Genomic DNA, 25,028 nt, shown 5'->3' with positions numbered 1-25,028 from the left:
CTTTGCCCCCCTCTACGTCTTGACTAATAAAGTTTCTCAGGTTTTGAAACACTCCCCGGACCGGCTTTGTTTTGTCCGGCTTCGCTTCCGGCACGCTGGCCAATGGTATTGTCGCCTCTCGCTTCCTGCTCCGACAGGGCTTGGGGAGGCGGAGCCTCCGCGCTCCCGGGCTCCCTAGCCAAGTGTGGGCTTGGTGGAAGAGGGACAATGGCGGCGTTGGTGGTAGGGCCCCGGGGATGGGCTCTAACGGTGCTGGGCCTGAGGACGGTGAACTCCGGGCTGCGGGGCAGGTACCGGGAGGGGTGGAGGACGCCCCGCGTGCCCTGAGCGGAGCGGGGCGGATGAGGGAGGGACGCGGGCCCTCTGAGAGGACTCTCGGGAGGCCTGCCCCCACCCCCGGCCCAGGTCGCTGGCCGTCTCTGCGCCTGCGCTCACCCTCCTCTCTGCCCCCCCCCAGCAGGCTCCTCCGCACCTCCCGGCGCCAGCCGCTGATGCCACCCGGGGCGCCCCCGCAGGTGGGCATCTGCTCGCGCTGGGAGTCGTCCACCACCTCCTCTTCCTCCTCCTCCTCCTCCTCTGCTCGCTCCCAGACTCCGGGCTCCGAGTCAAATGAAGGTCAGATCCGCCTCACTGAAAGCTGCGTTAAGGTAGGTCTCGGGGTGGTGGGCGCCCTTTTCGGACACCCCCCGGTCGGCTCCTCCCCATCGCATCTTCCCTTCCTGGCTTCCCTGGACTTCTTCAAGTCCCAACTAAAGTTTCACCTTCCCAAATCCACCTTGACCTTAGTACCTTTTCTCTGAGATAATCTCCAGTTTACCCTGTCTATATCTTGTTTGCATTTGATTGTTTGCATGTTGTCTCCCCATTCGACTGGGAGCTCCTTAAAAGCAGGGACTGTTTTTTTCCTTCTTGTCCCTATCACTTAGTACACAGTGCCTACCACGTAGTAGGCGCTTAATAAATGCCTATCAACCGAAAGCGTTCGAGCCAGGCACTGTACTAAGTGATGGGAATATAATCAAAGGGAAAAAAACCTCAATCCTTATTCTCAGGGAGCTTATACTGGACGGTCATGGATTCCCCTTTTTGCCTTTCCCCCCCTCAGAGGCTTCTGGAGATCACAGAAGAGGCAGAGTTCCTCAGGCTACAAGTGGAGGGAGGTGGATGCTCTGGATTCCAATACAAGTTTTCTCTGGACACAGTTATCAATCCTGATGACAGGCAAGAAAAAAGCAGGGGCTAGGTGGCATAGTGAAGAGGGCAATGGACTTGGAGTCAGGAAGACCCAAGTTAGAAATCTGCCTCAGACATTTACTAGCTGGGACAAGTCACGTAGTCTCTTTCTCTGTGCCTCAGTTTTCTCGTCTATAAAAATGAGAAGGCTTTAAGGTCCCATCCAGCTCTGAAATTATGATTCCATGAGGCACCTTCAAAAACAATATCTTTTCAGAGAGGGGGATATGGGGTGATGATATTTTGAATTTGAATAACATCATTCTTCAGTAGAGTCCTCAATAATTATTCACATTTCTGCAATGTGTAAAGTACTTCATTTACAAAGTACTTCATTATGCTGTTATTTCATTCAAATGGGATGGTATACTAGGGAGAGTTAGAAACTATAGTATTTAAAATAGCTTTTATATATGTATGTACAGCCAGGAACTAGGAATGAATATGTATCTGGATATGAGTGAGCTCTGACAGAGAGTGTCTGATGTTTTTGGTGACGCTTTTTTAATTAATCACTTCTTCATGTTTCCCCAGGGTGTTTGAACAGGGCGGAGCTCGAGTGGTGGTTGACACAGATAGCTTGGCCTTTGTGAAAGGGGCTGTGGTGGACTTCAGCCAAGAGTTGATCCGAAGTTCATTTCAGGTGTTGAACAACCCTCAGGCGGAGCAGGGATGTTCCTGTGGGACTTCGTTCTCCGTCAAACTATAATGTGTGAGATGATGAATGACCCAGAGACTGCTTTCTTCCTCCAGCTTCCAATTCTTGATTCCATGAGAACCATAGACTTCCAGAGTTTTCTCCATTGCTATATTACTTGCTCTATTTCTTATTCCTCAACCCAGGAGTTCTGTATCTTGTCACTCTATATCACAGTGTTTAGTTTTCTTTGTCAACATCAACATGCTTCCAAGAACATCCCACATAACACTTGGTCTCATAGTTAAGTGGATATTTTTCAAGCTCCGGAAACTACTGCCTCAGAACCAGTTGCCTGGAGGCTAAAATATTGACTTTAGCCCCAGAGTTCCAAAATACAGAGATAACAGCCCTGGCCTTCAGAGCTGCTTGTATATATATGTATATTATTAGTGTATATAGTATATAAAGTATTTATTTTTAAAGAAAGTGTTACTTATCTTTCAATCTTTTGAGTCATCAGTAAGAGTTGCCTATGTAATGATTATGAGAACTGGGAAGTCGGGGAGGGAGGATAGATTGGAGAGAGACTTGTGACTTTCCTTCTTTCCCCTCATTCCTGGCAGCTGATTTTTTTTTTTCTTCACCAAGAAAAACTTGGGGTCAATGCTGTGTGACTTTCCTTCTTGACGTGAGCTTATTTTTTCCCTGGAACTCAGTCTCCCTTCTCCCACTTAGCATAAAAGTAAAGAAAACACAAGATGTATTAGTTTGTTCCAAATTACTCACGGTATTGTGTTAGATTCCATAATCAAATGAAAAGTAGATCACAAAAGCAGCTATGCAGATAAAGAAGGACAAAGTTAGTTACTGAACCTTTGACAATTATGTGTTGATTAATGATTAAAGTTTGCCAGTGTGTAGGAATAATGCAGTTTCAACTTAGAAGAAAACTTTTATGGTATCATAAGCAATGGGATGTATTTTCTAGGCACTTTCTGAACCAATGAAAGAAAAGACGTTTAAGTGTCAACTTTTCTGTTATATTACAGTTGGTAAGTACCTAAGTTCATAACATTTTTTGGGTTCTCTGCGGAACAATAAAATATAATCAGCCAATGGTGGATGAAGGGGAAGAGAACAAACTTGATTTCAAAAGTGGGAAAAGGACAGAATCCTTAAACTCTGGCGAGGATCAATTGCCTGATAAGATCTTAAATTAGTAGTCAAATCAGTAGGAGGAGTTTGGATGTAAAATGACTATTCTGTTATTGCCCTTCTGAAAAATCAGATTCGTAACATATATCAGACACCTAGCTGACCAAATACAAAATATTGCTCTTATCCTTAGGAAATGTCATATTAACTAGCTATCCTGTCCTTCATTCTACTTCTGATGGAGAAATGTATGAATGTGAAGCACCTGGTGGCATAGTGGGTGGTACTAAGGGCCTTGATTCAGAAAGATACGTTCAAATCCAGCCTCAGATACTCCTCAGCTGTGTGACCCTAGGCAAGTTACTTAACGTCTGTTACCATTTCCTCAACTGTAAAATGGGAAAATAATAGCACCCACCTCTCAGAGTTGTTGTGACGATCTAGTAAGATAGCAATTGAAATAATTTTGTAAAAAGTGCAGTTGGTTTGTTGGTTGTCCTTTGTTCTTGAAGAGGACCAAAATGACATCACTATGTTGGAGTCAAGTTACAGTATGTCTGACTGACTGATCAGACTAATACTGGCTCTGAGGAGTAGAGAGCAGTGTCACTATGTTCCAGGTTTATTTGCACACTCTAGAATTTCCCAGTAATGCTATACTTATCCCATTTGCTAGGCAGATGTTGGGAAACTAATCAAAACAGAGAGAGTGGCACACCCAACCCTGTGGCACCCCTTTGTTGATTTTCGAGTTGAGCATTCAAATGACTAAATGTTATAATTATTAATAATGTTCTTGTCAGATTTACATATTTGGGATAGGTTGATGTGCTGATAAAGTGGATGATCAAGATAACTTTTCCCATGATTTGGATTGTCATTGACAATGATCCAGAGACTGGTAACTGGTAACAAACCAGGTAACAAAGGGAGTCTAGAGCTTTCCAAATTCAGTATTACCTTCACCACCCTTGCCACCCTTATTGAGCAAGAGCAGCAGAAAGTTACATTGGTGTTCTGAAAAATTAGCCAACCAGAATAGATAAACAAAATCAGTCTGAAATGGGCGTGTGCTTTTAGCTCCTGTGTGGAGCCTAAATGGAAAAACTGACCATAACCCACGTGCACACGAGGTACTCATGGAAAGACTCAGGAGAAGCCCTGCATTCCTATACTATGTACATACATAAGTGTCTGTTTGATGACAATCTGAATTATTGTCAGACTCAGATGAGGTGTTTTAAAGGCTTTCCTTTCACAGCTCCTGGGGGTACTGCCAAGAGTTCCCTTTGGACCACTTGATTATAACCTGAAGATTGAGTCTACCTTAAAGCCCACCAAAGAAAAACAGCTTTTGAGAGCCTGTATCAGATTACATGCCATCCATCTTAGAGAGGGAGGGGGAGAAAATTTGAAAATTCACAATCTTGTGGAAGTGAATGTTGAAAACTAAAATTATTTAAATAAAAAATAAAGATCCCTTTTAAACAACAACAACAAAAAAAGACAACTTTAATGCCTTGCTGGAAGGGCCTGTGTCAGGTGTTACTAACCATTAACAATTCTGTTAAACGATAAAGTCTTCAATCTTGGATCTGAACATCATACTATAAAAGAACTTGAGCCATTTCTGGAGGCTAACAGTTTCTGAGGTAACAGGGCGAAATGACAGCGCTTTGTCAACTGCTCACAACACCACAATCAATGGTATTTGCTATGCTCCAAGGTCTATAACCTTAGGGATAAAAAGACTACTAATTAAGCCCTTAATGTTAGCCTTAACTAATAAATGTCTGGTTTTGCCTGGACCACTGGGAGTTTTCTATAGAAACCAAATTATCATCAAAGAACCACTGATACCAGATTCCACATTTATACTGATCATCTAAAATAATGGATCTTATTGCTAGTTATATGCATCCTAAGGAACAGGAAGAGCATATGCAAAATGAGATCCTAGAATTAATGAATATATGGTGGGTTTCTGAGCACAAATCGGAGGAGGGATGTGGAAGCCAGAGAATCATAGGTCTAGAACTAGAAGGCATCTAAGACTATCAAAGGCAACTCACAATTTTCAGATGAGGAAATTTGAGCCCGGGAGGTTAATGACTTGTCTAAAATCATACATGAAGTAAACTGGGAGATTCTGAAATTAGGTCAGTTAAATCTATCTTATGTATGCCTAGTTATTTGCATGCTGGCTCCCCTCTGAGAATTCTTGCTGACTGGCCTAATTTTTATATATGTTAACAAATGTATAATTGTAAAATATATATGTACATATATGTTATGCTATAGATCGTATACTGTATATTGTAAATGGGAAGTAATCTCAGAAGATAGCCATTATAGATAGAGGACCAAGAAGGTTTCTTTGCAGAAGGTGAGATCTGAGTCGAGCCTCCAGAGAAGCCAGGAAGTGGAGTTCATTCTACACATGAGGGATTGTCAGTGAAAAGGCACTCATGAGATGGAGCGTCATGTATAAAGAATGGCAAGAAGGCCAGTGTTGCTAGATCATAGAGTACATAAAAATAAAGTGTAAGAACTGGAATAAAGTGTAAGAACTGGAAGGATAGCGAAGGTATTTAAAAGCAAAGCAAAGGATTTTGTATTTGACCCTAGAGGTAATTGGGAACAATTGGAATTTATTGATGGGGTAGGGAGTGACATGGTCAGATCTAAACTTTAGGAAGATCAATTTGGCAGCTGAGTGGAAGATGAGCTAGAGTGGAGAGAGACAAATCAGGGAAATCAACCAGAAGGCAACAGTCCATGTGCAAGGTGATGAGGGCCTGCACCAGGGTAGTGCCTGTTTGCAGAGAAAGATGTGAAGATCAATGTGATAAGCCTTGGCAATAGATCGGATAAGTGGAGTGAATTTGAGGAATCAAGGATGAGCTCAAGGTTGTGAGTGTGGATGATTGGGAGGATGGTGTTGCCCTTAACTCGGAAGTTGGAAAGAAGGGAGAGTTTGGGGAAAGAGCAAGAGAAAATGAGGTCAGTTTTGGACATATTGAGTTTGAGATGTCTACAAGACATTCATTGTGTCATGTTCAGAAAGAAGTTGGAGGTGAGAGACTGGAGGTCAGGAGAGAGGTGAGGGCTGGAAAAAATAGACCTAAGGAGCATCTACATGGAAATAATTATTGAACCCATGGAAGCTGGTGAGATCGCTAGCTATAATAGTAGAAAGTTAAAAGAAGAGGGCCTGGGCAGACCGATGGAGACAAGCAAAGTTAGTGGGTATGACCTAGAGGAAGATCCAGCCAAGGAGACTGAGAGACAAAGTTAGACAGGTTTGGGGAGAACCAAGGGAGAACAGTGTCATGAAAGCCTAGAGGGGCCAGAATAACCAGGAGAAGAGAGTGAACCACGGTGTCAGAGATTGCAGAGAGGTCAAGAAGGATGACGACTGAGAAGAGGCCATTAGCTTTGGTGATTAGGAGAACAATTGTCCTTGTAGTGAGCAGTTTCAGTTGAATGATAAGGTCAGAAGCCAAACTGCAGAAGGTTATGAGGAGAGGAAGTGGAGGCACTGATTGTAAATGGCTTTGTAGAGGCTTTTAGCTACAAAAGTAGGAGAACATAGGACAATAAGTAGCTCGAACAAGTGATTTTGTTGTTGCTGTTTATTTCTTTGTTTGGATTTGGGAGGTATGTTTGTAGGCTGTAAGAATAGGAAGAGATTGGAGATAATGATTGAGCTGGGATGATCAAAGAGGTCAGTCTTTTGGAAAAGACGGAATGGAATAGGGTCGAAGGTGTCTGTGGAGTGGTTTGCTTTGACAGGAAGGGCCCATTCTTTGTGTGAGACAGAAATGAAGGAGGAAATAGCTGGGGAAGGCATCTGAGTCATGTGAGATGAAAGGGGAGCAGGTGAAGAGTGAATGGCCTTAAGTTTTTCAGTGAAGTATGAGGTATGGTCCTTTGTTGAAAGGGTAGTAGAAGGGGTGCTATGGGAGGTTGACTGGATGGAAAGTTTGGAATGGTTTCTGTGGCTAGTGGGATAATGACTCCATGAGGGAGATGTAAAAGGCTTGCCTTGCTACAGGAAGGGTCCAGTTATTTGTTTTTCTATAACATTAGCCTCCAGAGACATTGTTTTTTCTACTATGCCATACTACCTCCCTTAGTGCTTGTGGCACAAAACTTTCACCATATTATAAAAGATAAGAATTTATGGTGAGACAGAGTCCTTGGTCTCACTTGAATGGAAAGCATAGGTTCCCAAAGTGAGTGATACCACCCCCTCAGGGGCACTGGAATTATTGGAGTCTGAAGTGAGGGTGGGGAGGTGGGGAGGGTGGTAGTAGCACCAGATGTGATTGGGGGGTGTTGAATGAAAATAAGGGGGTGGTGGAAGCATAAGGAAAGAAGAGAAGATAAAATTTTGAAAAACCATTCATTTATGTTTCATCTGTTGTGAAGTTGTAATGACTGCATTATTTTCCAAATTAACACACAAAATGCAAGTTATAACTGATCAGTGGTCAAGTCCACCAACAGGTCTTAACAAGCAAATGTTGACAGGTGAGTGTGTTGTGCATTGTCAGGAAGTCCAGCATGCATAGGCAGAAATATGTGCACATAATGACTTACGATATGATACTATACAGTTACATGATGCAATGTTATATCATCAAAATTTCAATGCAGGTAAAAACCCACAAATTTACAATAAATTATTAAATTTAAGATGTATCATTTTTAAAATTTTATATTTTTTTGAAATGATGCACAATTAAAAAAAAACTTTTAAAGGGTTAAAGAAAGTAGATTTCCAGAGAGGTGCTGAGTAAGTTTTTTTTTTTAAAGGGGAGAGTAGGCCAAGTAAATTTGGGAACCTCTAATCTAAGCAATATCCCTTGAGAACATGACTTTCAGTTTTGGGGGTAATCTTCATTCCAGGAGAAGACAGAACCTAGAACCCTATGACTAGAATCATAGACAGAATTTATAGATGACTAATAAAATGGAAAAAGTGTTCGATTTATTGTCCACCAAACTATGAATTGGGGAGACATCTATTGTTATGAATGGGAATGTCCTCTCTCTGGTCAAACTGAGGAGGATACGATGCTTTGTTTTCTAGCCTGATTTCTCCAGGGATGATTTGTTCTGTGAAATTTGGATTCAGTCAGAGGGCTGCACTCGAGGACCTAGAAGGCCACAGGTTCTCCACCCCTGTTAGGCTGACCTTCATCTGAAGGTACTCCCACATTATTATTGTTCCCTTTGAGAAATAATTCAAATTCTATTATTAAAAACTATTGTCTTATTCTTGCTATCTAATTATATCATCTTTCACCATGATTATTATAAAATATGAGTTGGAAATTGCTTGGACAGATTTTCTGATTAGCAAGTGGAATTCTTGCTCTCTCTCCAAGCAGAACACTTGTACATTAATAAAAATGTGTATCTAGCAGATTTGACTAAAATGCAATTGATTTTGTTTAGTTGTGTCCAACTCTTTGTGACCCCTTTTGGGGTTTTCTTGATAAAGATTGTGGAGTGCTTTGCCATTGCTTTCTCCAGCTCATTTTACAGATGAGGAAACAAAGGTAAGCAGGGTTAAGTGACTTGCCCAGGGTCACCCAACTTGTTAAGTGTCTGAAGCTAGTTTTGAACTCAGGTCTTTCTGACTCCAGGCCCAGCGATCCTGACTGCACTGAGCCACGTAGTTGCCCCGCATCACATTCTTCCACATCAGGTACAGTTGTGGTACACAGTAGTCCCTGGATTTAAACTTATCTGAGTACAGAAAATAGCTACTACCAGTACAATTCATTTGTAAAATTGCTTCACTTTATTTTTATTTATCACTGATTTTACCATTCATTTCCAAATATACTGTACTTAGTTTATATTTTTATTTTTAATTTTGAACTTAGTCAACCCCAAATAAAATGAAAAATTTCCAGATTAAAAATAGGAGGTCTGGGAAGCTGCATCTCCACATGGTGTACAGGTTGCTTTTCTTTTAAAGTATATGTTAAATTCAACATGCTCTTTTTAAAGCTGTCTTGCTCATCTGTTTCCTGCTGACCTTTCTATTCTCTTCTGGGTGTTTAAAATTTTTTCTTAAAATGACCCTCTTTTTGAGTGGCAAAAACCAGCTTAGAGGAGGAGGTAGTCATAGAGGTCATGGAAGATTTAACATGTGTGCTGGAAACTTTAGAAGAAATGCTCCTGGAAATCATGGTGGTTATAGTTGGAGGGGAAATATAGCACATTGTGGTGGAAAGGAGGAAGTGGAGGAATTGATTGTCCATACTGTCATGGCCCTGTCTTTCACAGCAGAGGTTGTTATTCAGAGGCAACTACATCAGACAAGGAAAACTGCCAGGACTTCTCTCAGAGTCCAAGGTAATCATTGGCTACAAAAATTAATCTCAGGGCCACAACCAGGGGCAGCAGGGTCAATCCTGGGATCACCAGCCCTGGGGTCAGCTTTATCACCAAAGATATTTTTGAATACCCAAATTAAAACAAACCTATAAACATTTCTACAAAAGCTTCACAATAAGTAACAGTTTTCTTTAGTAGGCTAACTTTTTAAGCATTCCACAAAAGGAAGTGCCTGTGGGTTCCTTTTTTAGAAGTTTTGTGGGTTGATTTTTTTCATTTTTTTTTAACCATTTTAATTGCAGCTTTAAAGTGAATCAAAAGAGAATCTCAGCATTGTGCATGATAACAGAATGTCAGTATTTCAGGGTTCTACATTTTAATCTGTAAAACATGACTTTATTTTTTTTTACCACAACAAAGTAAAATTAAAAAAAAAAACCAATAACGATGACCCTCTTTTTAAACTTTTTAGTTTGGTAACCCTGTGACCTGCATCCTTTTCCACCCCAATTGAAAGAAAGAAAAATAAAACTGTAGTATCAAAAATGCATAGTCAAGCAAAACAAAATCCCACATTGGCCGTGTCATAAAATATATGTCTTGTTCTGTACTTTGAGTTATATATTTGGAGGTGTGTAGTATGTGTCATCACTAGTCGCCTGCAATCATGATGGTCATTGCATTGATCAGAATTCTTAAGTCTTTTTTAGTTCTTTGTGTTGCAATATTGTTACTGTATAAATTATTTTCCAAGTTCTGTGCACTTTAGGTCAGTTCATACAAGCTTTCTCAGGTTTTTCTAAAACAGTCTCTTTTTGTCATCTCTCATGGTGCAATAATATTTTATTACATGCCTATATCATAATTTGTTCAGCCATTTTCCAAATAAGTACTCCCTTAGTTTCTAGTTCTTTGTCACTACAAAAAGAACTAGGGGTAGCTAAGTGGTGCAGTGGATGGAGCTGCAGCGTTGGAGTCAGGAGGACCTGAGTTCAAATCTAGTCTCAGACATACGACACGTATTAGTTGTGTGACTCTGGGCAAGTCACTCAACCCCAACCTCACCAAAAAGAAAACCTGCTATAACTGTTTTTGTATATGTAAGTTCCTTTTCTCTTTCTTTCTTTTCTCTGGGTTTTTGACCTAGTAGTGGTATCACTAAATCAAAGGGAATGCACAATTTAGTGACTTTTTTGTGTATTGCTCCAAATTCCTTTCCAGAATGGCTGGATCAATTCACAACTCCATCAGCAATGTATTAGTGTATCTGTTTTCTCTTGGTCCCTCCAATAATTGTCATTTCACTTTTCTCTCTGTCTCTTTTTTTTTTTTTTTTTTGCCAGTCTGATGGCTATAAAGTGGAACTTCAAAGTTGTTTTGATCTGCAGTTCCCTATCAGTGATTTGGAGTACTTTTCATATGGCTGTTGATAACTTTACTTTATTCCCTTGAGAACTACCTGGTCACATCCTTTGACCTTAAGTATTGAACCATTTCCATGTATATCTTGGATATCATACCTTTAGACCAGACAAACTTACTGCAAAGATTTTTTTCCCACTGTTGATTATTTCCCTTCTAATTTTAGCTACATTAATTTTGTTTGGAAAAAAATTCCTTTCAATTTTATCTTTGATGATTCTTTCTATCCTAAGTCTGGTCATGAATTTTTCTTCTGTCTATAGTTGTGACAGATACTTATTTCCTTGATTCTCTAATTTGTTTATGATATGATACTGTGCTTTTAAAAAATTGTTGTTAATCTTTTGCATTTCCCAATATATCCCTTCTGCCTTACCAATTCAGAGGGTCATTCTTTATGATAAAGAACAAAAAAAAAAAAAAGAGGAAAAAAGGGAGTACAGTAAAACTAACCAACACATGAATGGAGTGTAATAGTATATGGAGAGTTTCACACGCATACTCTCCTGCCTCTAAAAAGAAAGACAGAAAGGTGCATTCTCATATGTCTTCCTTAGGGTCAAGATTGAGCATTACAATTACTTGGCATTCAGTTTGTTTTGTTGTTACCATTCTTTCTACTTACATTATTGTCATTGTATATATTATTTTACTGGCTGTTTTTTGTTGTGTAATGGTTCATAGAAGTCTTCCCATGCCCCCCTTATATTCTTCATAGTCATTATTTCTTATGGAACAGTAATATTTTTATTACATTAATGTACCACAACTTGTTTAGTATATGGGCATCTATTTTGTTTCAAGTTCTTTGGTACTACAAAAAGTGCTTCTGTCAATATTTTGGTGTATATTGTGCCTTTCTGTTTTATTTTGTTTTATTTTTTTACCTCCTTAGAGTATGTGGCTAGTAGTGGGATCTCAAAGGCTAGAACTTTTTTTTTTTTAGTGTAATTCCAAATTGCATTCTAGAATAGATAGACCAATTCACAGCTCTACTAACAGTGAATTGGTGTGTCTATTTTTCCACAACTCCTCCAACATTGACTGTTCATTTCTGTTGTTATCTCTGCCAATTTTGGGGGTATGAAGTGAAACTTCCGAGTTTTGATTTGTTTTTCTCTTCTCAGTGATTTAGGATCATTTTTCATATGGCTGTTAATAATACAATTTTTCTTTTTGGAACTGTTTATTCATATTCCATGACTACTTATCCATGGGGAAATGGATTTTGGTGTTACATATTTGTGTTAGTTCCTTGTGTGGCTCATATATCAGACTGATGCGAAGATTTTCCCCTTTTCAACTGCTTTCCTTCTTAACCTAGTTATATTGATTTTGTTAATGTAAAAGCTTTTCAATTTCATGTAATCAAAATTATCTGTTTTATATATGGTGATCTCCTAAAACCCTTGCAATTCTCTCTCTAACAGTGAAAAGTGCCTTTTCTTCTAATTTTTTTTCTGGCATGGCTTTAAAAATTTTTTAATTAATTAATTAATTTTTAGTTTTCAACATTCACTTGCATAAGATTTTGAGTTTTAAATTTTTTCCCTCTCCTCCCCGCACCCCAAGACGGCATGCAATCTGATATAGTATCTACTTAACATTCATATTACACATATTTTCACATTAGTTATGGCATGACTTTTAATATGCAGGTCTTCTACAGTTAGTCCCTGATTAGTACAAATAATAAATCTCCCAAAGTGGTTGCATGTATTAAAATTTGTATTATTCAGGTTTCAGCTATTTAAAATATGTTAATTGGAATGTTAATGGAAATATGCAGCTCAAATTTAAATAATGTAAACAATAAAGGAGATTCTTTATTTGCATTAATTGGGACTTAACTATATCCACTTTGAACTTATGATGATTTATTTAACATGTAAGTAAGATACTGATCTAAACCTAATTTCTGCTAAATTTCCAAACTTTCCAGTTTTCTTACCAGTTCTTATTAAATAAGGAGTTCTTGCCAAATTAATTTGAGTTCGCAGGTATATTGAATACTAGGTGTTTAAATTCACCTTTTTCTGTTTCATCTTTATCTAGTGTGTTCTGTTGTGATTTGGGGTGCTAGGAACCCTGAAATGCAAAGGTACTGGACAAGTTTGCCCCAAAAGAATTCAACTACTCAAGCCTTCTTTCAGCCAGAGTAGTGAGGTTTTATTATAATACCATTAGGCAGGCAACATTTCTAATAAATCTGCACAATATTGTGACGCCAATAGAAGTGGATGAGATTCTAAGAATCTGCATAATTTAATGGGGGTAAGATTGTTACTTTTATACAGAAAAAGACTGGGAAGATGTGGATGGGATTGAGGAGGCAGCTACCCTGGGGTGGGCCAGGTGAAGACAATGAAATGAGTTAAGTGGCAGGGCCACAATGAAAGGACAGTTAAAAGGATTATTGAGTATCTCGGTAGGCCAGATGCCTCAGGCAAAGTGCCAGTATGGGAAAGTTCAAGGCAAAAACATGATCTTAAGCCAGTGTGAAAGTTCAGGGGCTTTTAGAGGTCCCATTGCCCCATTAGTTCCACAGATCTGCTTTTCTGCTTTTTAATTCCTTGAGAAGGCAGTCCACAGTGCTTCCAGTTCCTTTCTCCTCACACTTTTCTAAACCTTCCAGACTCTGGCTTCTGACCTCAATGTTATTCAACACCAATTTCTCTCTCCACAGTTATCAATGATCTCCTCATTGCCAAATCCAATGGCCTTTTCTCAGTCCTCAAAGCCCTCTTTGCAGCCTTTGATACTGTTAACCACTCTTTTCTCCTTGCTACTGTTGTTCACAAGAACAAACCCCAAAATCTGAAATAGTTTTAGAAAAAATTTATTAGGTTTTTTGGTAAAGGAGAGTGAGCCAGAAAGGAAGTACGGCTCCCTCTCATTCAGGCTCTGGAAAGCTTATATTATATAGAATTTAGACAAGGGTGCCTGCCCATGAACCACACACACATCTAAATCACATGTACATAGTTAAGCAATTTTGAGAGGGCAACTTGAAAACAAGGTAGATTGAGATGGGTATGAGTAAACATAAACATTCAAAACATGAGAGAACCCAAAATACAAGCTGGGTAGAACCAAAATAAGAGCTGGGTGTGGTAACCCCAAACAAGAATGCTTTGGGTGGATCTAGTATCCGGGGAGACCCAAAATTTCTTGTAAGGATGCTGAGGCATTCCTAAAGAGTTACTACAGTCAGGCTACATTCTGAGTACAGACAACCTCTAATTACATAAGGTTGGATTCAAACAGTATAACAATTTTTTCTGAATGATACAATAAACCATTTTCCCTACAATATTCTCTCTAGATTTTTGGGATACTACTCTCTCCTGGTTCTTCTACTTGTCTCACTATTCCTTCTCATTCTCCTTTGCTGGATCTTCTTCCAGGTCATGCCCAATAACCATGAATTTCCTCCAAGGCTCTGTCCTGGGCCCTTTTCTCCATCTATACTATTTCACTTGGTGATCATATCTGCAATCATGAGTTCAATTCTCATCAATATCCTCCTGACTTCTAGTTTTTCATCTCCAGTTGTGTATTGGACATCTCAAACTGGATGTTCCATTGACCTTTTTCAACTTAACACACCCACAACAGAACTCATTATCTCTCCCAATCCCCAGCCCTTCCCTTTTCCTAACTTCCTATTACCGCCAACAGTAATCTCTTAGTCACTGAGGTTCACAACCTAGGTGTTAGTCTTGACTTTTCACTCTCCACTACCCTCCCCCCATCAAATTTGTTGCCAAGTCCTACGAATTATAACTTAGTAACATCTCTTGTATACACCCCTTCTCTCCTCTAACACTACCACTACCCTCACACCTTATACCTGGACTATTGCAGCAGCCTTCTGGTAGGTCTCTGTGCCTGAAGTCTCTCCTCACACCCATCCATCCTCACCTCAGCCGTCATATTGATGGTGCTAAAGTACAGGTCTGACTGATGGGGTATGGCCCAAGCCGAGACCTTTGCCCCTCACCCCAAAAGGAATTTGGGTCCCTTTTGTCTGTGGGCCCTAGAAAACCCCACCTTAGATTCTCCTTGAACTCTCCCATTTGGTCTAGGAAGTGTCTAGAGTTCACCTGAGACTATCTCCCAATTCTCTGTTACCCTTAACCTAACCCAGCCCTCTAGTGTCTGTTACCTCTGAATGCCCCCCAGCCACTTCCCACCCTTGATTCTATCTAGTCCCCATTTTCTACCTCCAAGTCACTCCCATCAAGATCCTCCCTAGACCCCCTTCTCCCAGACCTCTCCTCCAGTCACACCAAACTACTTGGCCATTCCTATCTATCCCACAGTGTTTCTGTATATAAGGTCCATTTGGCCTCCATTAAGGTGCTCAGATTCTTAAAACCTAGCTGGCCAATATGGCGTATCCTTAATAAACCTTGTCTTTGGCTGAAAGAAGGCTTGCTTCAAATTCGTTTGGGCAGGATCTGTATTTTTTGTTCTCGATATTTTGGGGTCCTAGCACCCTGAACCTCGATATGACCATATCACCCTTCCCTCAAGTTTTAAAAAACTCCAGTAGCTCCCTATTACCTCCAAGATCAAATATAAATTCCTCTGTTTGGCCCTGTGCATTTTCATTGGCTGTCCTCCATGATGGAATTCTGTCCCTATTCATGTCTGTATCCTGGTTTTTCTGGCTTCCTTCAGACCCCTCTCTAAAATTTCACTTTCTCTAAGAAGCTTTTCCTGATCCTCTAATTTGTCCTGTTTATATTTTGTTTGTATGTTTCCCCATTTGACTATTAGCTCCTTAAGGGCAGGGACTGTCTTTTGCTTTTCTTTGCATCTCCAGCACTCAGCACAGGACCTGACACACAGTAGGTCCTTAATAAATGTTTGTTTACTTGACTTAATTTTACTTGTTGACTTAACTAGTACTGAATAGTTTTTATACTTACAGCTTTATAGTATCAGTTCAAGTCCATAAGTGCTATTCTTCTTTTATTCCACTTTTTTTCATCATTTCCCCTGACATCCTTTTGTTTCTCCAAATGAATATTATTATTGTTTTGTAAAAGCCTATAAAGTATCCCATTGGTAGTTTGAATGATATAACACTACATCTCCAATTATTTTAGGAAATATCATTATTTTTATTATATTGTTGTGGCCCTGCCATCAACACTGATCAGAAATATTTTGCCTTTTCTTTGTCTATGTAAGCCTTCTATTTCATTCTCTGGCCTTCTTGTTATCACTGGCATTTCTAGAATTAAGTTACATTACATCAAGGGCAAGGGACGTCCTTGTTTTGCTCCTGTATTGGAAAAGCTTCTAGTGTTTTTCTCTATTTCATATAATGCTAGCTTTGGGGTTTAGATATATACTTTTTATGTCTTTTTTTTTTTAAGTCTCCCTGTACGTATGCTTTTTATGGTTTTCAACATAAATTTTATGTTGCATTTTGTTGAAGGCTTTATTTATTGATATAATCACATGGCTTTGGATGTTTTTACTTTTAAATGACTAAGGTAATTATTCCCTAACTTTTATTCCAGGTATAAATTCAATTTTATCATCATTAATAATTTTTGGATATGTTGCTGTAGTCTTTTTGCCAGGATTTTATTAAAAATTTTTGAATTGATATTCATTAATGATACTGGTAAGTCTATAGTTCTCTTTCTTTGCTTTGTCCTTCTCTGGTTTAGGTATCAGGACAATATCTCATAAAAGAAGTAATTTCAAAATGGATACGTGACCTTAATATTAAAGATCATACTATAAAAAAATTAGAAGAGAAGCAGATCATGTACCTTTCATAGCTATGGGTAGAAGATGTATTACTAACATTGAAATTCACTTTTCTTTCTGATTTTTAGGATCCTTTCTGTTTATCTGTTTGTGTTTTTGTTGAAACTTTTTCATGATATCTTTAAAATATCATCCTTTTTCTTATATTCCTCATAATTCATTCTGACTTCTCCTTCTTTACTAGCTATACAGTGCCCCTATGCTCAGTTGTAGAATTGTCTCCCTTTGAGGGACGTGGGATTCCCTCACATGGGTCCTTGCCCTAAGTAAACTCTAGAATATGAGTCTGGTCCCAGCTGGGTTTCTGGTTTTTGTTTTTTTTTCAGGCTCATTTTCAGCCTATTCAGTTCTCCTTTTGCCTTCTCCTTTTCCTTTGCATGACTAAGCAGAATTCATATCTGCCATTTCTTTTAGGGTGGGACAGTGGTGTTCTGGTAGTCACTGCAGTCTTGGGGCACCTCACCCTAGGTCTGGGTCCCTAGTCACAAGGCTCATCCAATTTTTTAGCCCATCCAATTCCTCCTCCTTTTCCTCTTCTTCCTTTGTCTCTTCTCTTTCAGCAACCATTTCATAAAACAAAAACAAAAATAAGACCATTATATATGTTTAAGAAGCTTACATTTTCCCTCCACCCCTTCCATGTCCATAATGTATGTCTTCTGCACCATCATTCCTCTATCAGGAAGTGGGTAACCTGCTTTGTAATAGATCTTCTGGAGATATGATTGGTCATTGCATTGATCAGAGTTCTTAAGACTTTTAAAGTAGTTTTTCTTTACAATGTTGCTCTCTGTGATGGGACCAAACTCTACCAGGGCTCTCTTTTAGCATGGGTTAGGCTAGTTTTCCCCTAAAAGACAGTAGAGCTGCACCTCTACATACATCTTCCTGATGGTCTCTGGCCATACTGACATGGCTTTCTGGTCACCTAAAGACCTAAAAAGGCTCATCTGACAAGGGACTGGGCCCTTCTAACTTGGTGGATATCCCAAGACCACACTGAGTCACTGTACCCTTGACCAGCGAAATTTCCATATGTAGACTAGGATGGGGTCACTTAGTTCCAAGCTAAGTGCAATTGGACCCTTGTTGAATATCTTTTCTATGTGAGGGCTAAGTAAACCTCCTTTGTTAACAATTCACTCACCTATGAGTGTCTCATTTCATCTCAATACCAAAAGTTCTGGCCTCTCAGGCACACCTCCACCATTGTTCTTATATAAATTGTCGTATTGGTTCTGCTCCCTTCACTCTCCATCAGTTCATACTATCCAGGATTCTCTGGAATAAACTCTTGTCATTTCCCACAGTGCAATAATATCCTATCACATTCCTATACTACATACAATTTGTTCAGCCATTCCCCAACTGTCTAAAAGCACTCCCTTAGATTCTAGTTCTTTGCTTTTCTTCCGCTCCTCTCTCTTCCTCATTTCAATTCCTATTTCCATATTAGGAAGTTTCTTTTGCTTGTGATTTTTCTCTCCCTGGTATCATCCTCCTTTTTAACCTTTCCTCTCCATCCCTGCTTTTTTCTTTGTTGAGTTTGTTGTATTTTGGTGTATTTGATGTATATAAACAAATTTTATCTGAATATATTCAATCTTCCTTTGACCGTTTCAGATAATAATGAGATTCATATGATGTGTGCTCCTTCTCTCATGTTTATATATTCTTATCATATATCCCAGGCAGTTGGTGGCATAATGGATAGAACATCTGGCCTGGAGTCAGGAAGTTTCATCTCTCTGACTTCAAATCTGGCTTCAGAAGATTAACTAGACCTGGGGCAAGTCACTTTACCCTGTTTGCCTCAGTATCTTCATCTGTAAAATGAGCTGGAGAAGGAAATGGCAAACCACTCCAGTATCTTTGCCAAGAAAACCCCAAATGGGGTCATGAAGTGTCAGACACGAGAGAACAACAACAAATCATATATCTCGATTATGAGAAATTACAAGTTCCACCCTCTTCTTCCTCCTTTTTATAGTATTTTATAGTATATTACTCCTTTTACCACACATATGAACTTTTTTCTCTCTCCTCTTCAAGTACTCAGAACAGAACTAATCTATTTTTATTATCTATTATATCAATCTATTTTTCTTAAGTTCCTCAATACCCTTTGAAGACATTAAGGTTCTGAAGAGATAGTTGTTTCTTCTCCCCCATTAGAGTGTTAGCACTACATAATCATACAGCTCCTTCCAAATGTTCAAATAAATTTACCTCTCTAGGTTTTTCTGTACTGTTGTGTTTGTATTTTAATGCAAATATAAAAACTTTAATTCAGCTCAGATCTTTTTTTTCTTTTAATCAGAAATGCTTTAAAGCCCTCTACTCCATAAAAAAATCTTTTTTTTTTCCTCTTTAGGATTAGTCTCAGCTTTGTGTACTTACTCTTGGTTGTAAGACTTTTGCCTTTTGGAATATTGTATTCCAAGATCTCCTCTCTTCTTCTTCTTTTCTTTTTTGGTAGAAGCTACTAGGTCTTGTATGAGTGACACTACCTTCAATTGCCTCTTTCTAGATTTTGTAGTATTTTTTCTTTGATGTTATAGCTTTGAATTTTGGCTATGACATTCTTAGGGTTTTCTTTGGGGGATTCCTCTCAAGAGGTGATCAATGGATTTTTTGATCTTTACTTTTCCCTTTGATTCTAATAGAACATTTATTATTTCTTGCAATATAGTGTCCAGTCTTTTTTTTTTTTTCAATCATGATTTGCAGGGAGTCCAGTGATTTCTAATTATCTCTCCTTGACCTGTTTCCCAGGTAAGTTGTTTTTTATATCAGATATAACAATGATAATGATAGCTAACATTTATCTAGTGCTTACTCTGTGGTAGGCACTGTGCTAAACTCTTTATAATTATTATCTCATCACAACAACCCTGGGAGGCAGATGCTATTATTGTCCTCATTTTAAATATGAGGAAACTGAGGCAAATAGAGGTTAAGTGATTTGCCAGCATCACATAACTAGTGACTGAGGCCAGATTTCAACTCAGGTTTTCCTGACTCCAGGCATGGTACTTTATTTACTGTGCCATTATAAGATACATTTTCTTCTTCTTCTTGATTTTGTTCTAATATTTCTTGCCATCTCATGTAATTACACAGACTTCTCTTTGGTCTATTCTGGTTTTTTATATAGTCTGTTTCTTAGGTAAGCTTTTCCACTTTCTGTTTTATTCTGCTTATTTTTCATCTAGTTCTTTCCTCCAGAACTTTTATTTCATTTTTAAAAAATCTCTTGCTCTATTTCTTCTAGGTATTCATATAGTCCCTGTGGAAAATCCTTTTTTTTTTCTTAAAAAAAGGAAACTACTTGCGATTTGTTACTGAGTTATTCACTCATTTCAGGGGAGATTTCTATATTTGCAGTAGTTTTTGTGCTGGTGGATATATTTTTTAATTTATTTGTCTTTCCAACTTCATTTTCTTAGCTGGGGCTCTGTACTAGAGCCCTGCTCTAATCCCTGCTGCACTTTTGGGCGGGTGTGGTGGGCCCTGTTTGGTCTTGCCCAGTTCTTGCATTGCTGTCTACCTCCCAGGGTTAGGCCTAGGTATGTGATGGTAAATGTTTACCAACCAAATATCTGAAAATGCATAACATACTTTTAAGTTTAATCTGCATTATTAAAATTTTCTCCATCAGTTTCTTAAGCCTAGATAATCAACAAAATAATAAATCAAGCCCTTATTTTTAGTGTTTGCTTATCTCCAAAGTTAAAATATAATAATCAACTCTCTTTAGGCTGTGGGAGCTGACTCCAGTATACTCTTGGTTAGGCCCCTGGGTTTATGAGGTTCAGAGCATTGTATCTTCAAGGATTTCTCTGGCATCTAGTAGAGAGTGTTAAGGATCTCAGAGCCCTTGGGCCTGAGCTGTCCTGTTTTGAGCTCTCCAGAACTTCCTAAAGATTCACACCCAGGAGCTTTCCCAAGGGTGTCCTGTGCTCTTACTGCTTCTGGACACTAAGCCTTGTGGGCCCCATGTGTCCCTGGCCATCTCTACTCATCTTAGGAGGTTACCTTGGCTGGCTCTGGCTTTTCTGCTGTCCCCTTTCCTGTTGCCACTGGGATTCTGCCTGACCTCTTGTACAGTTCATGGGAGGAAGAAGTAAAATATTCTAGTTTCTCCTTGGATTTCTTGATCATGGTTCAGTCTGGTGTGGGTTTTGCAGGAGTAAGCTTGTTCTAATAGCCATTTCCCCACTAGTCTTATTTTTCTTCCTGAGTCGGCAGAATCAGCTCAACTTCTTCTTGTAAGGTATTTGAGCAATCACTGCTAGATGGGGAGGTAGTCCCCATCCTAAATAACCTCCCTGTGCTGAACTGGTCCCAGTTCACTTTCCAGTTGCCTTTCCCTGAGGTCCAACATAGCTGTCTATCCTCTTATTCTCTGCTCTCTTCCTTTCCTTTGCTAGGTGAAATCAGTGGCTACTGCTCCTTTTAGAGGAAGTTGGGGTGTTTGGACAGAGTCAGTGGAACTGGCAGAGAGAACTACCCTAGGCACAGCAGTACCACATAAGCCTACAACTTAGCTTAGGGCCATAGGACCTGAAGTGCTTGCTCCAAATATTCAAAGTCTATGTAACTCACAAAATTTCTACCTTACTGGGTTATGATCTATTTTAATTTTGAGGGTTTTGATCTAGGGATTCTATTTCTGGTATATCATTCCATTGGAAATTGAAGAATTGAAGATGTTTAGTTACTGGTACTCTATAATTCTTATGAGGGGATGTTGCACACAATAAAATGAGCCCTCTGTAGAAAGTAGATTAAAGGGTAATAAATTGGGCTTGCCTTTATTTTCTTTTGTTCCAGACTGTACTTGGTTTGCCCTTTTGGTGAGCTTACAGACCTTAAATGAGGACCAACAAAGCTTCATTTTTTGGTTCCATAAACAAACCATTAAGTTGACTCATCCTAGTCAAAAACATGTCTTATGGTATAGAAGTCAAAGGTTAGTAGTTAACCTAACAAGTTACTCAAAGAGTTTTATGTTTAGAGAGGGTAGTTTTTAAATTCATTGTCTCATTTCATCAGTCTGGGAAAGCTTCAAAAAAGACTTAGAACTTGAGGAACTGCCGAAATGATGAAAAAGCAATCTCCGTGGGCTTGGTGGGAAAGGAGGAAGTTCCAAGTATATGGTGCATTTAGAATGGTGGAAAGTGGGACCATCAGACAAAGAGGTCATTGAGCAGATTCGCTTCAGAGGAGCAATGGATTTCGGAATACCCAGCACAGATTCAATTCCTTCTTTTGCAAGCCTTTTATGTCTAGACACCTCATCCTGGCAGGCCAGAGAGGCAGAGAGAAGCCTTGGTATTTTGTTTTTCCATTGTGGAAACACACTTAGGAAGAATTTACCAGGCTTTGTTGATATCAGGAATGTCTTTGGCTGGACTTTGTACGTAAAGATCCTCAAGGCCTTGTTTATTGTTGGCTTGGCTGCATAAAAGCAAGTGTCTGGGTCATCTGATCTGACTTTCTTCTAACAAAGAAGTAACAATGGAGAAAGAAATATGGCCTAGTCTTAAAGATCTGTTTTCAACTCCTATCTGCTGCAGTGAATGGTATTTCAGCCAAGGTCTTGAACTAATTTTGGAGACACATCTCCTATATGATAATGGCTTCCAATAATGCATAAACTAATTTCTGACCCAGTCCCTCTTGGCTTCCTTGTGGAAGTGCGGGACACTGTGGAAATGGGAACCATTAGTGAAGTGCTTAGGTAGTGCTACTTAGTCAATATGTCAGGAAAATGGCCCCTTCATTGACTTTCACTGGGACTGGTTCCTTTTGCCTATTCATTGCTTTGTAAATAGAGATTTTCAGAGGTCATTTGTTGCTGGGATAACTGCTCTAGATCTTTGGTAATTAAGAGGAAGTATAGAGGGCCAGGGTAAAGAGAATCTGGTAGAAACATCCAGTAGGAAGAGTGAAGTAGGCTACCCTGCTGATGGGTGGTATAGCCAGAGAACATGGTCTTAAGCAGCACTTGGACACAAAGCTGAGGATGAACAGGCATTTTCCCTTCCTTGCTCCCCACCCCCAATCCCCCATCTCAGTGTCTTAGCTGATTCCCCTTACCACACAGTAATCGCGGTATTGTATGTCTACATACAAATGTCCTAGAGGTTGAGGACCTCTTCACTTTTTCCAGACTTTCACCAGGGGAACCACCAATATTCCACATTTGATTACTCTCTTACAATCCCTGGTTGCCTACATTTTCTAGAAGAAAAAAAAAACAATGATAAATTACATTAAAGGGAAATTTATTTTTGGTCCTTTTAAAGAATTGTCACCCTGCTCTTTGACTGCAAAATACATCTGATAATTTAATACTGAAAGAGGGAGATATTTTAGTCATCTGTGGTGGTAGTTGTACCTCTCAAATGCTGCTAGGTGGCCCCCTTAATCCAAGAATTCTGTAACTTAATTTTTGTAAACTAGAAGTTACCTTCTTCCTTATTTTGTTGATTTTCTTCCATTTTAGATGACAAAGCATCCCATCCTCCTTTTAAACCTTATAGTCTATTCTCTTTTACTGGCTGTGACCAGGATTTTTTTAACCTTCACATAGCCAGAACAGAAAGTACTTCTCCCTCTTCTGCTAATCACAGAATCATGATCACAAAACAAAGCATTCTGTGAGTAGTGACTTCAGGGTTGTGAGTGGCTGAATTAAAGATGGTGGGGAGAGTCCCAGTGAGCTCAAAGGCTAGTCAAGTTACTTGAATTCTTTCACCTTGTTTGCCTGGGGCTCTATGTGGTTTTAGGGTTCCTCCAGTGAACTCACTGGCCTCAAACTATTCCTGATCCCAAGGATTTCCAATGTTAAGTAGTTAGTTCTGGTGCTTACTGAAGCTATTATGGGAGAGAGCTAGAGTTCCTATTAAAAAAATAATAACCTAAGCAGGATGGTGGGGAACAGTACTTTGAAGATGAGCCTCAAAACACTATCCTTGAGATTTTCCTAATTCTCTAACAGTCCCACACCCCAAAAGCAGCTACATGACATTGATTGAGGGCTGGACTTGAAGTCAAGAAGACGGGAATCAAAATCCTACCTCAGTCACTTAGCTATGTTACCCTAGGCAAATTCCTTAACATCTCTCATCTCATTTTCCTCATCTGTAAAATGAGTATAATAATAACATCTACCCCCAGGGGCTGTGGTGAGGAAGAAATGGGATAAAATATGTAAATTACTTTGCAAACCTTAAAGTACTGTGTCAATACTAGCTATATTAGCTATGCTGGGAGAAAAAGGGTGCTCACAGAAGGGGTAGGACCTTTGTTTGAGGTGGACAGGATGATGATATATCATGGACAGAGAGATAACTGACAGAGAAGGTAGAACTACTCCAACACTCATTTTGTTTCTGGGGAGAAGAGGGACCTTTGCACCAGAAATATAAGAACAAAAATGACTTGGGAGGAGTTGGTACCAGAGATAAATAGATTGTAAGAAAGTACCTAATTTAGATCCGCTGGCACCAATGAACTATGTACTTAGAGAACTGACAAATAGGATTATGAGCCTGGTCATTAGTATGTGAAAGGTCATTGAAAATGGGAAATGTACCACAGGACTAAAGAAAGGCTTATGCCCAGATTTTCAAAAAAGGAAGAGAGTAGAGTCTTGAAAACTATAGGCCACTGAGCTGGCCTGCAATTTGTGCGAAAATTCTAGAATGCAGGTGTTCCACAGTCTCTGTCCTAGACCCTCTTATCTCCTCCTTCCATACTAATTGTCTGGATGATCTCATCAGCCCCCATGGATTAATGGTCATCTCTGTGTAGTTGATTCTCATATCTACTTATCCAGCCCTAACCTTCCTCTCCTCCGACCTCCAGGCTCTCATCTCCAGCTGCCATTTAGACATCTTGAACTGGGTATCTTATAAACATCTCAAACTCAATATGTACGAAACAGAACTTATCTCCTCCTTTATCCCCCCTCTCCCCGACAAAAAACAAACAAACAAAAAAACAACAAACAAAAAAAACCCCAGTCTTCTTCCAAAAGTCCTCATTACTATCCAGGTTGCCAGTCACCCAGGCATCATACTCAACTCTTCACTCTTTCTCTCTCTCACCCCCTATGTCCAATTTGTTTCCAAGGCCTGTTGTTTCCCTTGTAACATGCCTCACATATGCCTCTTTCTCTTCTCAGACTGTGCCACCACCCTAGTACAGGCCCTCTTCACTTCACGCCTAGGTTATTACACTAGTTGGCTGGTTGGTCTGCCGCCCACAAGTCTCTCCTCACTACAATCCATCCTCAACTCAGCTGTCAAAGTGATTTTCCTAAAGTACAGGTCTTACTAAGTACCCCTGCAGGCCTTCTCCTATTCAGTAAACTCCAATGGTTCCTTGTCACATCCAAGATCAAATATAAAATCCT

The 25,028-nt window shown here is 39.4% G+C and overlaps 1 protein-coding gene across 1 annotated transcript; it reads left to right on the top strand.

Moving 5' to 3' along the window:
• The first annotated feature begins 66 nt into the window (after positions 1-66).
• On the top strand, positions 67-2,359 carry ISCA2 (iron-sulfur cluster assembly 2). The gene is made up of 4 exons (XM_027844623.1): positions 67-290; positions 458-647; positions 1,106-1,221; positions 1,768-2,359. The coding sequence occupies exons 1-4, from the start codon at positions 103-105 to the stop codon at positions 1,940-1,942; spliced, it is 669 nt and encodes a 222-aa protein (XP_027700424.1). The 5' UTR covers positions 67-102; the 3' UTR covers positions 1,943-2,359.
• The last annotated feature ends 22,669 nt before the right edge of the window (positions 2,360-25,028 follow it).

This window comes from Vombatus ursinus, unplaced genomic scaffold (assembly GCF_900497805.2).
Source record: "Vombatus ursinus unplaced genomic scaffold, bare-nosed wombat genome assembly UNPS02014945.1, whole genome shotgun sequence".
NCBI classification, from domain to species: Eukaryota; Metazoa; Chordata; class Mammalia; order Diprotodontia; family Vombatidae; genus Vombatus; species Vombatus ursinus.
This window is presented reverse-complemented; position numbering and strand designations above follow the sequence as displayed.